Below are 17,710 nucleotides of genomic sequence, written 5' to 3'. Positions count from 1 at the left end.
AGAGATCTCTGAATCAAAGGTCAACTGGGACAAAGCAAGTCCCAGAGCCATGGGAGGTGGTACACACCTTTAATCTGGGACGGACCTTTAATCCGGTACACACCTTTAATCTGGGACACACCTCCTGCTGGAGACCTACATAAGGACACTGGAAGGAGCAAAGAGTCTGTCTCTTGTTGCCTGCCTGCCGCCTGGGAGGAAGCCATTGCTAGATCCTTGGACTTCCATTCACAGCTGCTGCTGCTGATCGTTGTTGGTGAGTTGGACTACAGACTGTAAGTCATCAAACAGTTCTCTTACTGTGTAGAGACTACCAATAAGTTCTGTGACTCTAGAGAAACCTCATTAAGTCAATATGTGAGAGCATCTTCACTTTTAATTTGTGCAGGCATCTCCGTAATTGCAGAACATTGAGATCTGCAGGGGCTAGAAACTAGGATAGAGGAAGGGGGCGAGATCACCATGGCAGGGAAGAAGAGCAGACACATACAGGCCTGCCTCGGTCTACTTGCCTAGTCATTGTTTGTTGGCTCTTTGTTGATCAATCAAAAACCATCTGGGGATGAAGATCTTTAGCATTTGGACACTCTGATTCCCATTTTTGGAGGCAGGATTCATTTAAAGCATTAGCATCAATCCCCCAAAACTTAGGACATTGTATTATTTGTCTTGTTAAGGGATGGAAGTTTTGTTCTTTAAACCTTTCCCATAAACATGTCTCTCAAGAAAATTAGAGGATTCTAAACCTGTTTCCTATTAGTAATTTGTCCATTTCATCATTTCCTTGAGCCAATGAACCAGGCACCCTGTATAAGTAAACCAAGTATGGGACTCCTGGGAGTTGTAGTATCAATTCAAGTTTAGGCTAGAATTCTCCAAAGAGTTCTTACAGATGGATCTCTACACGCTGCTGGGCTTTAGAATGTCTTTGAGATCTGCAATACAGAAAGCATCTTTATTGTCAGGGGAAGAAACAACTTTCTTCTTCTTTTTCTTCTTCTTCTTCTTCTTCTTCTTCTTCTTCTTCTTCTTCTTCTTCTTCTTCTTCTTCTTCTTCTTCTTCTCCTCCTCCTCCTCCTCCTCCTCCTCCTCCTTCTTCTTCTCCTTCTTCTTCTCCTTCTTCTTCTCCTCCTCCTCCTCCTTCTTTTTCCTCCTCCTCCTCCTCCTCCTCCTCCTCCTCCTCCTCCTCCTCCTCCTCCTCCTTCTCCTGCTCCTTTTCCTCCTCCTGCTCCTTCTCCTTCTCCACCTCCTCCTTCTTTCTTCTTCTTGGTGTAGAATATCCTTGGCAGTAAAGCCTTCATTGAGGATATAGCAATCAAGCTTTTCCCTAGTAAAGCTGCTCACGGTTCTTGATATGCCTACAGAGAAAAAGCACTGGGCCACAGCTGGTCAGACCAGTGGTGAGGACATCACCAAACTCTGAGGATCATCTGGCCATTTGCAGAAGCTGATTCAAGGTGGCACCAAGCTTCTGGCTAGGGTGGCTGTTGGTGATGTCTGCAGGTTCTGACCCTCAGTGTTCTTAATGTTGGTGAAAATGAAACGACTTTAGTATGGAAACCTGCAATAATATTAAGGGGATGTGGCTATGCTTATGTATCTACAGAGAAGGAAAAACAAGGCTACCAACAGAACCTTATAAACATTTTCTCTGAGTACGGAAAACCTGCAGACATCACCAACAGCCACCCTAGCCCATTACCAAGCAGCTGGTCTTTAGTAACAGTTTTTCCACTTGTTAATCACAAGGGCTGGTTCTGACTTCACTTCTGACGGCCAGCTCCGCAGCTCTGACAGTTGCATACCCCACTATGCCTTGCCTGCCTTCTTTCTGGAAAGTACCAATTAAGAACCTCCTTATACTTGTGTAAAAGCCTCAGGAGGACATCTCAGGAGTAAGCCCCCTTGGGACTCATCCTCCTTCTTGCATGTCCACTTAAGCTTTACTTTGGGGGTTCCTTTGCCTTCTCTATTTTCTGTTCTTCCTCTCAGCCTCTGTTCTTGGTCCTGGCGGGTCTGCTCCTGGATCAGCCTTTGTTGCTCTTCCAACTGACGGGAACCCTCTTCTCGAAATCGAGCAATCTCCTGTTCTAGTGTGGTGGTGCTCCTGCTCTCCTCCTCTTCCTCAGTACCCTGGGCCTGGGCCTGCCACTCCCTGGCCTCCTGGTCGAGCTTCAGTTTCTTCCTGTTCTCCTCAAGTCTCTGGGTCCTTTCTGTGGCCCGCTTCCTGGCTTTCCTTTCCTTGTCATAAGCAGCCCTGGCTGCAGCATCAGTCAGAACCTCCAAGGCCTGGGACAGCAGGTGGAAGAGTTCAGCTGCTCTGGGGTTATCTGGATTTTTGTCTGGGTGGCAGGAGAGTGCTTTTTGTCTATAGGCCTTCTTCACCTCTGTGTTTGCCACCTTCTCTTCGACACCCAGCAGTGTGTACAGATCCATCTGTAAGAGCTCTTTGGTCACCGTCATGATTCTACCCTAAACCTGCATTGATACAACTCCCAGGAGCCCTGTACATGATTTTCTTATACAGGGTACTTGGTTCATTGTCTCAAGGAAATCATAGTGGTTGGGTGTGTTCTGTCCAGACATGGGCCAAGATTTGAAAAGCTAACATGAGTTCCGAATCACAGGATTGAACCAGGAACTCTCACATTGGTGCCACGACTCAGATGCACCTCGTGAGGATTTTGATATTCCCGAGCCCATGTGGCCTGGCACCCCTGCCCCACTGCCACCGAACTCTGGAGCAGAGGATAGGCCTTCCTCACCACATGTCTGTTGTCTGTAGTTAGGACCATCCTGGGCTACCCTGGGCTTGTGGCAGGGAGCCTTTGTAAAGATGGATGGAAGTGTGCATTCCCAGGACAAAGTCACATTGCCCTAGAATTGCAGTGCAAGCCTCTTGTGCGCACATGACCCGAGATTGCTACTGAGGGTCCTGATGTTGAGCACTGCCTTTACACCTGCTGCCACTTCTGTGTGCATCACGGAGATTAAATCACCGCTGCTGTCTCACCAGCTAAGCCATCAGACCACCAACACCTTAGATCCTGATCTTGAGGCTGGGAGATATAGGTTTCTGGCCTGGATTTTGGTATGAAGATCTTGAGGCAAAGTGACTATGAATCCCAGGAGCTTAAGGCAAAGAGATCTGAGTTCAAGGTCACCTGGGACAAAGCAAGCCCCAGAGCCAGGTGTGGTGGTACACACCTTTAATCTGGGACATACCTTCTGCTGGAGACTTACATAAGGACATTTTCGGAAGGAAAGAGTCTGTCCTTTGTTGCCTGCCTGCCTCCTGGGAGGAAGCCAGTGCTAGATCCTAGATTCACAGCTGCTGCTGCTGATCATTGTTGGGGAGTTAGACTACAGACTGTAAGTCATTAACCAATTCTCTTAGTATGTAGAGACTACCAATAAGTTCTGTGACTCTAGAAAAACCTCACTAAGACAATATGTGAGAGCATTTTCACTTTTAATTTGTGCAGGCATCTCCATAATTGCAGAACTTTGAGATATGCAGGGGCTAGGAACTAGGACAGAAGAAGGGGGGGGGAGATCACCATGGCAGGGAAGAAGAGCAGACACATACAGTCCTGCCTCAGTCTACCTGCCTAGTCATTGCCTGTTGGCTCTTTGTTGATCAATCAAAAACCTTTCAGGGTTGAGGATCTTTAGCATTTGGACACTCAGATTCCCAATTTGAGGAGCAGGATTGATTCATTTAAAGAACTAGCCCCAATCACCCAAAACGTAGGACCTTGTATTATTTGTCTTGTTAAGTGTCACGCCCACTTCGGGCAGCAAGGAAGATGCAACACTGTCGGATTCTTCTCAACAGCCTTTATTTCAGGAACACCTCATTGTTGATACGGGGGACCCCGAGCAACAAAGGCACTAGCCTTATATGCAAAACAGACTATGGCTGTATATTTGTCCTCTAGGGATTGGTGGAGCATGAAATACCTTATTAGCAGGAATATCACCCTGGCCTTGTAGATGCGGGAGGTATGCCAACACATGCACTATACGGTTGTTTACCACAAACAACCACCGGATGTCAGCACCATCTTTTTATCTGTTATGTGCGACTCCCTACAACTCCCCCATTTTTGTTTTATAAAAAAAACATTAGATAGAAGTAGTGGTCTGAGAGAGATCAGACATGCCTCACAGAGTGCCCAGCTCGGCCATGGCGAGCCACTCTTGCAGTTAGGACTGCACCCCAATGGCGAGAAATGAACTTATGCTGTAACACACCGTTCTGGGCTATACGTGTGTGTTTATTGGGGGAGAAACTGGGCAGAGGAGCATTTGACCAGCTTGTATGTTTAAACGGGGTGTAGCCACCTCTGTCTATGACTTGTCTAGATCAGGGTGTCACATCAATATTGCCATTGCTCCTGTCTTAGGTCGTACCTCTAGGAGACCTGGCCTTGCCCGTCATTGGGTTACCCTATTGCCAACAGGCCCCGTGTCTTAGGTTGGTCCAAGCCCGAGGAAAGTTGCCCGTCTCTGGATACAATGACTTCACATGATCATGACAAAAATGATCTAGGGCGAACTCTTAATTTTTTAAAGAGGGCAGCCATATGTTGGGAGACGCACCATTTTCAATGGCGACCATAGCCTGGTAAACAATCGCTTTGTGTCTAGCATGTTCTCGTTGTAAACGGCAGAAGAGCCATAGACATACTCCACATCCCAAGAGGACAATGGCCCCCCAGGCAAACATGCCAGCCCATTCCTTAAAAAAGGAAAAAGCATTAGTAATCCATGAGGTGAAATCTCCAAACGTGATGGGTTCCAATCTAGTGTTGTTAAGGACAGCAATTTGCATCAGCAATTGTCTCGATAGTTGCTCTGCTTTCATGGACCAGTTTCCTTTCAGGTAATTCGAGATTTCTTTGCCCTGTTGAGAATACTGAGAAAAATTAGCTTGCAAAGGAGTAATGCATAAACCTCTAAGGGAGGAAACACAGGACAGCTGTGTCATATGATATAATGCTTCAATTTGTTCTTGGATTAAATCTATCCATTGATTAGCTAATAGAAAGCCAGATGCCAAGTGGGTAAGACTCTACGATAGGTAGAGTTATCTAGTGTGTGATTGCCTTGCCCCGGCCATGATGGAAAACTATAATTATGCATCATAATTAAAGTTGTGATGTTCAGATCAGCGGAATTATCGACTGATGTGTCTCTGCTGCCTGAAGAGGCTCCTTGGGTAACTTGTCTCAAAGCAGCCAGGATGGCCCCAGTGCCCATAGCACTACTGCTCATACGATCTAACCAATTAGCCAATGTGGTCCTTCGCAGCCATATAGAAGGCTGGGAGGCATTTTTAAGAGTAAAACATAATGTACGCAACAAGGAAAGATTAGTGGCAGTATACCGTTGGGGCAGTTCTCCATTTTGCACTATACAGGGAACATCACGCAAACAGGAGGTGGAGAAAAAAGTTGGCAAAACAGTAGAATTGCTATGAACTGGCATAGGTACTGGCCAGGATCTGGCAATAGCCCACAGCGTGAGTGAATCAACCTGGATTACCATTCCCAGCAATAATAGAGTGCATAGTTCTATCGTCAGGAGGAGCAGGAGGCAGTTTGTGAGTCAAACGCTCAGGTACCCAGATTGGATTGTCTTGATTCTGTGGAAAAACACAACAGCTCCCCTAGATCTCGAAAGCATGGGATCTGGGCCACACAATTCACCAGTTAAGACATCTTTTCACTTCACTTCTGTATTAGTCATAGGTGTAGTAGCAGCATGGCGATCCGCAGCAGAGCGGCCATGTGCATCCAAAATTAAGAAATTTAGAGCTAGAGTCTGTTGCTGTAAAAATATATAAAATAGAAAAGAGTATTTGCTTTTACCCCGCTAGGTCCTCACTGTGGTGCCCCAAGATATCTGCTAGATATTTCGGCGGAAACACGGCCCAGCCACACACTTTCCTACACTCAAACCCTCACATGAAAGAACACACAACGTCACTTCTGGTGTGAAGGCGGCGCGGTGGAGCTTTAGGTGACGTGTGGAGACAGAAAACTGACAAGGAACTCAAACCATTGAGTACGTGTCACTTGAAAAAACCTGAAGAATCTGGTTTATCGGGTCAGCCGACAGCAGAAAATAATGAAAAGTAGTGTGGCACACATGAAATCCTCTGGTCACGACAGAAGGGAGAGCCACAATTCATACCACCGGAGGAGCTCCTCCCCAGAAGACAGATATACAGAACAAGACCGGTCCCCCCGGGATAGAGACTATTCTGATTACAGCCGGTCAGATTATGAGCGATCCAGAAGAGGATACTCTTACGATGACAGCATGGAAGCACGAAGCAGGGACCGAGAGAAACGCAGAGAGAGAGAAAGAGAAGCAGACCATCGGAAACGGTCCCGGAAATCCCGGTCTCCGGAAAGGAGGAGCCCAGACCGAGGAGTGAGCCAGAGTTCTACTCAGGAAGAACCCACATCGAAGAAGAAGAAGAAGGATGAGCAGGACCCGCTGCTCACCCGCACCGGGGGAGCGTATATTCCTCCTGCAAAGCTCAGGATGATGCAGGAGCAGATTACGGAAAAAACCAGCTTAGCATACCAGAGGATGAGCTGGGAGGCTATGAAGAAATCCATCAATGGTCTCATCAACAAGGTCAACATCTGTAATATAAGCATCATTATCCAAGAGCTCCTTCAAGAGAACATCGTCAGAGGGAGAGGACTGCTGTCCAGATCTGTTCTGCAAGCACAGAGCGCTTCTCCCATCTTCACTCACCTTTATGCAGCTTTGGTGGCGATAATCAACTCAAAGTTCCCACAGATTGGAGAACTGATCCTCAAGAGACTAATTATTAATTTTCGTAAAGGATACCGAAGGAACGATAAGCAACTTTGCCTGACTGCTTCAAAATTTGTGGCACATCTTACTAATCAAAATGTGGCACATGAGGTTCTGTGCCTGGAGATCCTCACTTTGCTGCTAGAGAGACCAACAGATGACAGTGTTGAAGTAGCTATCGGCTTCCTCAAGGAGTGTGGTCTCAAATTAACCCAGGTGTCACCAAGGGGAATCAATGCAATCTTTGAACGCCTGCGAAACATTGTGCATGAGTCCGAGATTGACAAAAGAGTCCAGTACATGATTGAAGTGATGTTTGCTGTACGGAAGGATGGATTCAAGGACCACCCTGTTATTCTGGAAGGACTTGACTTAGTGGAAGAGGATGATCAGTTTACACACATGCTCCCATTGGAGGATGACTACAATCCAGAAGATGTTCTTAATGTTTTCAAGATGGATCCTAATTTTATGGAGAATGAAGAGAAGTACAAGGTTATTAAAAAAGAAATCCTTGATGAAGGAGACAGTGACTCAAACACAGACCAGGAAGCAGGAAGTAGTGAAGATGAGGAGGAGGAGGAGGAAGACGAGGAGGAAGGAGAAGAGGAGGAAGGAGGACAAAAAGTAACTATCCATGATAAAACAGAAATCAACCTAGTCTCGTTTCGCCGTACAATATATCTTGCTATTCAGTCAAGTTTAGATTTTGAAGAATGTGCACACAAGTTGCTGAAAATGGAGTTTGCTGAGAGCCAAACAAAAGAACTCTGCAACATGATACTTGATTGCTGTGCCCAACAAAGAACCTATGAAAAATTTTTTGGCCTGTTAGCTGGGCGGTTTTGTATGCTGAAAAAAGAGTACATGGAATCATTTGAAAGTATATTCAAGGAACAGTACGACACCATCCACCGCCTAGAGACAAACAAATTGAGAAATGTTGCTAAGATGTTCGCTCACCTTTTATACACAGACTCACTTCCGTGGAGTGTTCTCGAGTGTATAAAGCTGAGTGAAGAGACGACAACATCATCCAGTAGGATTTTTGTCAAGATCTTCTTCCAGGAGCTGTGTGAATACATGGGTCTTCCTAAACTGAATGCGAGGTTAAAGGATGAAACTCTTCAACCGTTCTTTGAAGGACTGTTACCCCGAGACAACCCACGCAACACCCGGTTTGCCATCAACTTCTTCACTTCCATAGGTCTCGGAGGATTGACAGATGAACTTCGAGAACATCTGAAAAATACGCCCAAGGTCATCGTAGCCCAGAAAGCAGACGCTGAGCAGAAGAAACCGGTCCTGACATCTTCATCTTCAGAGTCTTCCTCGGGGTCTGATTCCTCTGACTCAGATTCTGACAGCAGCGAGAGCAGCTCAGAGTCCTCCAGTGAAGCGAGCAACTCCTCCGACAGCAGTCAGAGCTCTGCCTCAGCTAAAGGTACAAGAAAGAAAAGACAAGGAAAGGCCAGAGGTGAAGAAGTAGATAAGTTAGCCAGGAGCCACCAGGCACGTGACAGGCGGCGAGAAGGAGGCAGAGAGGACCAAAGGCATCAGGAAGGGAGGACTGAGAGAGCAAGGTCTGAAAGACACAGAGCTCAGAACTCACGAGATGCAGACTGGCGAGATCCCCCAGCAAAGCACATGGAGGACAGAAGTCATGAGAATAGTTACAGCAGAGTTGGCAATGGCCGAGAACAAGGCTCGCACAGAGAGCCAGAAGACAGGCATGGCGAGCCAAAGAAGAAGCGGCGAGAGAGAAGAGATTCTTTTTCTGAAAATGAGAAGCAAAGAACCCGAAATCAGGACAGTGATAATGTTAGAAGAAAAGATCGCTCCAAGTCAAGAGAGAGGAGTAGGAAGCATTCTGGTCGTAAAGGAGATGATGACGACAGGTATCAGAACGGTGCTGAGAGACGCTGGGAAAAACCTAGCAGATACGCTGAACATTCTAGAGAATCAAAGAGAAGTCAGGACCGGAGGAGAGAAAAGTCTCCAACAAAACACAAATAACTCTAATGACAACTGGACTCGCCTTACATTCAGTCCAATGTCCTTTTTACATTGATGGATTTTATAGAGAACTCTGTATAAAGTACCTGTTTGTAAATTTTAAAGATTTTTTTTGACATGTTTTATACTTGATATATCTCAAGGTTCTTTGTGTAAAATCATAAAGAAAAGGGACTCAACAAAGGGGTAAATCTTATGTTTTGTGAATAAAAGGAACAAATGTTCATTGAATCATTAAAAAAAAAAGAACACACAACACAATAATCTTAGATCCAATTGGTAAGATATAATTGCCCACTCAAACATGCAAAGCCCGGTACCATCCATCCCTTGAGAACATTAAAAACAACCTGTAAATACACAGAGCAGAATCTTAACATCACCTGCCATGGCTTCTCCCCTCTCTCCGTCTCCCCTTCTTCTCTAGTAAGAACTAATAACAAAAGAATGGAGAGATGGTTAGGACCTGGGTGTTAGATGCCAAGTTGCTGACATAAGAATTGTAACAGGTTCACCTGGGACTTTCAGGACCTCAGTAGCAGCCCTTTACCAAACTGTCACACTGGGTTAAAGGCCCATGGAAAAGAAAAGATTAATCCTGACCTTGGCCACAGCCAAAGCCTGAATTCTAAATTTTGACTGGCAAAACAAAGTTCTTCACAGTTTGTTGTAGATTCTTTTTGAAACCATTTTAGGGGCTTCCCTGCCTACCAACCTGGGGAATTTGGATCACAGGGGAAGGAACTGGCTGCTGAGGGGATAGGATCAAAGGCACTGTCCATGTAGACAGACTCTTCTCTTAGAATAGGGCCAGGGGATAAGGGGAGGGAGGCAGGCTCTCTCAAAGAAAGTTCTCTTAATGCACTCTTTTTGTTGTCAAAGCATCAGCCCTGGCCAACCGACCCTTTACCTTGAAACTCTTTTCCAGCTGGCTCATGCCCCTGCCCATGCACAGCCTGCAGCTTGCTTGCCCATGCACCTGCCACCCTCAGCCCCACACTTCCCTACTCTGCGCTGTCCCTTCCTTAGAAGCTGTGAATGTTTAAGCAACAGGAGAATTTTTCTTCAGGATCTAAGATAAAGCTTTTAGGTTCTGATAATGCCTGCTTCAGACAGGGTCACTCGCTAACCTGGAGTCCTTCATACACAACTGTTAACAGCAGCTAGACTGGACAAGTGGAGCAAAGGGAGGAGAATCTCTCCTTGGGAAGGAGGCTCAAGAGAGAAAGATAAAACTCACTGGCAGAAAACCATTTTTCTCAAGCAAATTATTTTTAACTTCTAAGTTAAGCACCAAGAGGACCAAGTAAAACTCTTTGACAAATAAAGTAAATAGTTCCGTGATTAAGTTTCCAGTTATAAAGATCAGAGGAGGAGAAAGGCCAATACTGAAGGGGCTGCATCCCATTGCCTGGACCAGGGGGAGGTCTATAAGCCCGCAAGGGAAAAACAAGAATCTGGCCAGTAGAGGAGTCAGGGGTGAGTGCTAGCCAACTTTGCATCCCCTGGGCCGGACCTCCAGAGGGGCAGAGGATTCAGGAGGTTGGACAGCATAAGTGCACAAAGGCGAGGCTACTGTTGAGTCAGGCTCTGTGGGGCTCCAAGCCCTGCAGCTTCGGGTACCTGTAGCCGAAAACCCACTCCCCGCTTCTTCTTCCTGTGGAGCAGAGGTCATAAGGCTGCTGGGGAGGAAATGGGGCATAAATACGGGGGAGGAGCTGGCCATTCAGGAGGCTCCCCACCTCAGGATAGATCTTAGGAGGAGCAGAGGGTACTGAGGATTTTGAACCGGGTTTTGCCAGACCTAGATGTAAGGTTTCTGGTCCAGGTGTGCTCCCAGTTTTTCCTGAAAAACAATAGCTTTAACAAAGAATCATAGTCAGGTCAAAAGAGCCCTCTGGGGGCCAGCCGACACTGAAAGTTGGCCACTCAGAGGTACACAAAGTCTGCCACTTTCCCTTCTTAACTTCAACTGACATATTATGTGCTCTGTCCCTAACTTGTCTAATAATCTAACATCAGGCTTACGGGAGTCATTACTGTCTGTCCTATCATCACAAAAAAACACTAAACAAACAAACAACAGAAAACACAAAGAAACCACAATATCCAGACAACAACTGCTGTGCCTAGTCCACAGGCACCAGCCAAAAGCAGTTTCAGATGAAGAGGTCTTTGAAGGTTCTCTTCCAAGAGGAACACAGAACCTCTTCTACCCAATAGGAGACCACCAGGCATCCCTGGCTCTCCTGTTGCCCTGAAGCATCCCTCAGGGTGCAGCTTATGGTCCTCCGGACACGTCTGTTGACCACAGCTTCTGAGCTTTACAGCTCCAGAAAGCGGCTGCGAAACCAAAGCGCTTTGCAGATACTAAGCAGAACCAGAACAGAGACACAGACAGCGTCCGCACACTCAGACACAATTGGGGACCCCCTTACCTCCAAGAAGGTCTTTGAAGTTGTGGGTGGTTGCGAGATCTCGGACGAGCCCCTAAATGAAAGACCATGGGGTGGGGAAGACCCCCACTCAAATCTCGAGACGACGCAACCCCCCAAGAACTCATGAGAAACGAGTCTTGATGTAATAAACAAGAGGGATATTTGAGGAACTAGAGCTCTGGGAACAACACATATCTTACACAGGAGACAGAGGAGTCAACCCTAAGCCCTATTAGGGGAAGGTATTTATAGGGAAAATTACATAGGTAGTTGGCAACAGTCACAGAAAGCAATTTCATTGGTTTGTAACTTGGGCTCAGTTCAACTCTAGGCCACCCTGCTTCTGGGGCAAGTTGACCCTAATTCTCTTTTTTCTCAGGACTGTTGAGTCAGGCCTTATCGAAGCCAGATGATTTGGGATGGCTATAGACAGGATACATCCCCAAAACATGTTATATGAGGTGCTTCAGTGTGAGGTGCACTTCTCCTCACAGCAGGGTCAGTGGGGGATAGTTTAAAATCTTTATTCTTTCAGAATCATGGCAGTGATCAAAGTGCTAGTACAAATGGAACTCTACGTGCTGCAGGGCGTTGAAGAGAAGGCGACAGACAAAGAGGTGAAGAAGGGCTACAGACAAAAAGCACACTCCTGCCACCCAGATAAAAATCTAGATAACCCCAGAGCAGCTGAACTCTTCCACAAGCTGTCCCAGGCCTTGGAGGTACTGACTGATGATGCAGCCAGGGCTGCCTATGACAAGGAGAGGAAAGCCAGGAAGCAGGCTGCAGAGAGGACCCAGAGACTTGACGAGAACAGGAAGAAACTGAAGCTCGACCTGGAGGCCAGGGAGTGGGAGGCCCAGGCCCAGGGTACTGAGGAAGAGGAGGAGAGCATGAACACCACCACACTAGAGCAGGAGATGGCTCGATTACGAGAAGAGGGTTCCAGTCAGTTGGAAGAGCAGCAATGGCTGATCCAGGAGCAGATCCGCCAGGACCGAGAACAGAGGCTGAGAGGAAGAACAGAAAATAGAAAAGGCAAAAGAACCCCCAAACTAAAGCTTAAGTGGACGTGCAAGAAGGAGGATGAGTCCCAAGGGGGCTACTCCAGAGATGTCCTCCTGAGGGTTTTACATAAGTATGGGGAGGTTCTCAACTTGGTAGTTTCCGGAAGGAAGCCAGGCAATGTCATAGTGGAGATTGCAACTGTCAGAGCTGCGGAGCTGGCCATCAGAAATGAAGTGGGCCTGGCTGACAACCCTCTGAAGGTTTCCTGGTTGGAGGGACAGCCCCAGGGCACGGTGGACCCCAGTCCCCCAGGACTGTCGAAGGGCTCAGTGTTGTCAGAAAGGGAATATAAGAGTCTGGTCATGATGGGCATGCGTCAGGCCACTGAGTGACGGCAGCTGATGGCGCAGACGCAGCAGGAAGATGAGGTGCGGCCCACGTAGCACGACTTCAGCCTTCCCACCCCACACCCTTTTCTGAGTCATCACCAATAAACTTTTTACAAAACAAACAGAAAGAAAACCAAATATGTATGATATGTAATGGATAATTTCTAATTCTGATGGCCTGTTGCATTTGAATAAAGTTAATTCATTGTTATCAGGGACAAATTCAACAGTCCCTATAGGCAAAATAACCCTGCATTCAACGAATCTGTAATTACCTTAAGAGGTTCAGGATATTCCAATACCATAAGGATAGCATGCAATTCTGACTTCTGAAGTGATGTGGACTTTTGACCACCATGCTTATTTTATCTGACTTACATCCTGCCATACCCATCTTGTTTACATCACAATAAAAAGTTAGCACAGAACACAACATCTTGCTCTCCTCTTGACCCTGCGCAAGCGCAGTACAGCAGGAAGCCTCTGAAAATGTATCCAACATGGCGTCGGAGCAGAAGACGAAGTTATCCACAAACCTGCTGCGAATGAAGTTCATGCAGAGGGGCCTTAACTCGGAAAACCAGAAACAGCTAGAAGAGGAGGAACGGAAGACGATCAGGGATGAGGACTGGTACCTGGATTTGCCGGAGTTGAAGGAGAAGGAGAGCTTCATCATAGAAGAGCAGAGCTTCTCCCTGTGTGAAGACCTTCTCTATGGAAGGATGCCTTTCAGAGGCTTTAATCCTGAAGTTGAGAAGTTCATGCTTCAGATGAATTCCAGGAACAGTGTGGCGGCGGCAGAAGAGGAGGAGACTGTAGAGGCTGACGTGCCGGAGGAAGAAATGGCAAGAAGATATGAGACTTTGGAGGGAACAATTGGGAAAATGTTTGCCAAGAATAGGGACTGAGCCAATGATGAAGAAGATGAAAATGGAAATATAAAAGCCATGAAAATTAAGATGTTCTTAAAGCCCGAAGACTAATATGGATGCCTCTGATGCAGTGGATGCTGTGAGAACAGCATGGTCTGAACTCACCCTCCTGTCCTCGGTACTGGTCCCTTCTAAGGGATGCCTAGGGTTGGAAATGTGCTGTTCTTGAGACAGAAGGAGGATAGCCGTTCTACATCCTTTTGACAGCATTCGGGGCTTCACATATGTGGGTACACGCCGCTCCCTTGACTTTTGGCCTGATTCTGTGTGAATATACACACAGACAGGGCACACACCTACACCTGCTCTCAGTTACTCTCCAGGAATGAGGATTGGAGACTAATTATTGCCTTGGTTTTAATGCCCTTACGTTTATATTTTACTTTTTGAATCATGTCAAGCCAATTCATTTGCTTTGGATTTCAGTATTTGAGAACTTTTCAGAAGTGATTGACCAGGAACAGACATGGCTCTCCAGCCCAGAGTATCTGCATGCTCTTAGGTCTTTATGTATAGAATTGTGGGGTTTATGTATTTTAAACAGTCATCTTGGTCATTTTTTAATGTTCCATAATAAATGTGTCTCATATAAAAAAGTCGATACCTCTGGAGTTGTTACTACTTCCTAACAATTATGGTAATGATGGAAAATAGTTGATTTTTAAAATGCTTCAAAATCTGGCATTTCCACCAGTCACCAGGTGAGCTCACTGTCAGGAATAGCATCAGTAGCAGGCACATGCTGCAGAGACACTGGGAAGGATGCATGCCTTTCTGCAGGCCTGAGAAAATCTTGTGGGAGTGCACTCACTCACACATCATCCTTTTGTGCCTGTGCTGCCTCCTACTCTTCCCAGCCCCTTGTCTCCCTGAGGCATTTGAGCACCTGGTAGTGAATGCACAGGGAGCAGGGCAGGGCTGCACTTTCCCTTCCAGTCTATTTCTTTCCCCTTTTCATCATGGGTACATTCCCAGTCTCATTCACCGAGCCTGAACATTGTTCTCTGCTTGGCTCTTCTTTCCAAGCATTTCAAATTCTAGTCACAAACTCTACGTGCATAGTCAAGTCTGTCATCTTTTCTAGCAAAAGAGAATTGAGTGAACTTTGAGTTTTCAGCTTTCACTCCAAACTTCCAGAATAGTTTATGAACATACAAAGCAAAATCAAAAATCTCCTCCAGTTACACAGTAGGATAGCACCCAGCAACACTACCTGCCATTTTATCCACTTCCTTCAGTAACATTGCTCACCCCAGAGAATCTACAGTTCCCTCTACCACTTTAGGAGCAGAGTTACCCATTATGACTAAGGCACTTTGGGTGCCACCTGTAGGCATAAATGTTTTGAAACCTCCTCTTAAGCTCTCCTCTAGCCCACCACAGAGCAGATGCAGTGGCAGAGAAAAGTTATTAGGATGTGCGGAAGTGGACCGGCTCAGCAGTCTTTCTCTGGATTGAGCTCCATCTCCTTGGGCAGCTGTTCAATCCCAGAGCAAACACCAAATACAACTCAGCAGCCACAGTCCAGTCCTCAAGGCAGGCAGAAAACAGGCTCGAACCAGCAGCCACAGTCCAGTCCTGCCAGCAAGCAGACACCAGGCAGCTGTACCTAAATCCTGAAGAAACCACCAGGCTGGCCACCGACCTGAGGTCAGGCCACAGAGGTGACAAACTGCTGCTGGAACCTCAGGAGCAGTTCTTGGGCAAGCTTCTCTCCATGGCAGCTTTATCACAGGTTGAGCTCAACCACGCTATGTAAGGGGAACCAATACCTGCAGTGTCCTTACTGAAGAATGGCCAGGTGGAGCAAACCAAAGCTCAGTGCTCATCTCCCACAGTCTGTGGAGTCAGATTTATACTCCTTCATCAGGAGCCCTTTTACCTGTCTGCTATATCCAAACATCCTTTCACCTGTGTCTGCTTCAGGAGAAGTCTATGACGTGTTTCCTTAGCAAGACATCCTTTTACCTGTGTGCCTGAGCAAATCATTTGGCAAAATGACCTAGAAGTTTCCTCTTCATATCTCCCTGTTTCTTTAAGAATTGTCCCATTTTTCCTATCATTAGTGATCTACACGCAATGGGAATTAATGTAAAAACCATCATATTTTCAGTAAAAGCCACATGTATAGAATAGATAAATACTTAACAAAACCTCATGGTTGTATCAATATACAGTATTTAAAGAACCACCTTAGGTTCCTATCAATATATGGTACTTCAGAACAATTTAAAATTTCCATCAAAATATAATGCAAACAAAAACTTAAATAGCTTTGCATATGTAATGGTAAGACAAATATCTGAAATTTCTAAATACATTAAATTTCTAATATATAATAATTCAAATAAAATGATTTTTAAATGTTTATCCATCCCTGGTCATAACCAATAATAACCTTTCATCCTAGATAACAATTATATCACATTAAATGACCAAACCTATACACCCCAGATTAAGTGACTAGGGCGACGATCTTCATAAAACTGCTTCCTGCTAAATTGGGGTGAACAATTCCTTATGGGCCCCAAGGGAGAAAAAAATGGTTAGTTTGAGAAAAGGTAGCTGTAGCATTGGTTGCCCAATCTGTCTAGTTTCTGTGCTAGCCCTTTTGAAGTTGATTTGCATGCACAGGTAGAAGAATCATTAACTGACACAGTCTGTGAATCACCTGGGCTTGGTGAAGACACTGTCTCAGCTCACAAGAGGTTTCTATTAGTCAGATCTAAACTGTAAAAGGTTCTGTTTGTACCCATAGTTTTCAATTCTGTATATACAGAAGCATAAACACATCCCCTGGATACTATTACTGGGTTCCCTTCCCATGTCAACACATCCTTGCATTGCTTGGCCTAGTTATTCAGGTTTCTCAATAACCTCTTCGAGATGTTATTCCATTTTCACCAACATTAAGAATATTGAGGGACAGACCCTGCAGACATCACCAACAGCCACCCTAGCCAGAGGATTGGCGCCACCTAGGATCAGCATCAGCAAATGGCTGGATGATCCTCAGGGTCTGGTGCAGTCCTCACCTTGGGTCTGTCCAACATGGCCCAGTGCTGTTTTCCGCAGGCATATCAAGAACCATGAGCAGCTTTACTAAGGAAAACTTTGGTTGCCATATCCTTGAGGAAGGCTTTACTGCCAAGGACATTCTACAGCAAAAGAAAAAAAGAAAAAAAAAGAAAAAAAAAAAAGAACTCTTCCCTGACAATAAGGAAGCTTTCTATATATCACACCTCGAAGAGATTCTAAAGCAGCATCTGAGGTGGCTAAAAGCTCTTGCCTTGTGACTCCCTTCCACAGACAAGTGGAACGACAGCAGAGCTCTAGCTGCAAGTGGGAGAGGATTTGACTGTGCAAGCAAGAGTGGCATTCAGTTGGTGTAGAGGCTTGGGTGCCTCCAGAGAGCATTACCTATGCAAATCCTTGTAAACAAGTGTCTCAAGTCAAGTATGCCTCCACTGATGGAGTCCACATTAGGACCTTGTCAGTGAAATTGAATTAATCAAAGTCACCAGAGCACATCCAAAGGCAAAGTTGGTTTTACATATGGATGTTGACACTTCCAGAGCCTTTTGTCACCTCAATGTCAAGTTTGTTGCCACACTTAAAACCAGCAGGCTTCTCATGGAACAGGCAAAAGACCATCAGCTTCCATGAGGGCAGTAGATGTACTGACCCTGAGACCTTCATGCAGGCAGCATCACACACCCGCTGTGTCTTTGACATGGAATGAGAAGTTGGTTTCAGCATGGATCTGCTTGAAATTGGTGGTGGCTCTCCTGGATCTGAAGATACAAAGCTTAAATTTGAAGGGAACACAGTGTAATCCACCCAGCTGTGGACGAGCACTTGCCATCCGACTCTGGAGTGAGAACCATAGCTGAGCCGGGCAGATACTGTGTCTCCTCTGCTTTCACAGTTGCAGTCGACATCATTGCCCAGTAAAAGTGTGGAAGGAGCAGCCTGTTCTGATGATGAAGAGGAGTCAATGAGCAAGGCTCCATGTATTCTGTGAATGGTGGAGAGTGTATGGATCATTTACCTGCATTCCTTATGATCATGCACATAGGAAGGCCTA

At 45.9% G+C, this 17,710-nt stretch overlaps 3 protein-coding genes and 2 pseudogenes across 3 annotated transcripts; 4 read left to right on the top strand and 1 right to left on the bottom strand.

The window, feature by feature from the left end:
• Positions 1 to 1,738: 1,738 nt before the first annotated feature.
• Positions 1,739 to 2,465, bottom strand: LOC134479150 (dnaJ homolog subfamily C member 17-like; annotated as a pseudogene).
• A 3,547-nt stretch (positions 2,466 to 6,012) lies between these two features.
• On the top strand, positions 6,013 to 9,738 carry LOC134479417 (pre-mRNA-splicing factor CWC22 homolog). The gene has a single exon (XM_063262777.1). It carries the CDS (start codon positions 6,136 to 6,138, stop codon positions 8,854 to 8,856), a length of 2,721 nt encoding a protein of 906 aa, XP_063118847.1. The 5' UTR covers positions 6,013 to 6,135; the 3' UTR covers positions 8,857 to 9,738.
• A 2,095-nt stretch (positions 9,739 to 11,833) lies between these two features.
• On the top strand, positions 11,834 to 12,694 carry LOC134479432 (dnaJ homolog subfamily C member 17-like). Its single transcript, XM_063262786.1, has one exon. It carries the CDS (start codon positions 11,834 to 11,836, stop codon positions 12,692 to 12,694), a length of 861 nt encoding a protein of 286 aa, XP_063118856.1.
• Positions 12,695 to 13,191: 497 nt separating this feature from the next.
• On the top strand, positions 13,192 to 13,599 carry LOC134479444 (M-phase phosphoprotein 6-like). The gene has a single exon (XM_063262796.1). It carries the CDS (start codon positions 13,192 to 13,194, stop codon positions 13,597 to 13,599), a length of 408 nt encoding a protein of 135 aa, XP_063118866.1.
• Positions 13,600 to 16,255: 2,656 nt separating this feature from the next.
• LOC134479426 (ornithine decarboxylase-like) lies at positions 16,256 to 17,611 on the top strand (annotated as a pseudogene).
• Positions 17,612 to 17,710: the final 99 nt, after the last annotated feature.

Source organism: Rattus norvegicus, chromosome 6, assembly GCF_036323735.1.
Source record: "Rattus norvegicus strain BN/NHsdMcwi chromosome 6, GRCr8, whole genome shotgun sequence".
In the NCBI taxonomy this organism is placed as follows: domain Eukaryota; kingdom Metazoa; phylum Chordata; class Mammalia; order Rodentia; family Muridae; genus Rattus; species Rattus norvegicus.
This window is presented reverse-complemented; position numbering and strand designations above follow the sequence as displayed.

Bases quoted from the DNA above. Each gene is read 5' to 3' on its own strand.
- LOC134479417 (XM_063262777.1), top strand. From the start codon at position 6,136: ATGAAAAGTAGTGTGGCACACATGAAATCCTCTGGTCACGACAGAAGG.
- LOC134479432 (XM_063262786.1), top strand. From the start codon at position 11,834: ATGGCAGTGATCAAAGTGCTAGTACAAATGGAACTCTACGTGCTGCAG.
- LOC134479444 (XM_063262796.1), top strand. From the start codon at position 13,192: ATGGCGTCGGAGCAGAAGACGAAGTTATCCACAAACCTGCTGCGAATG.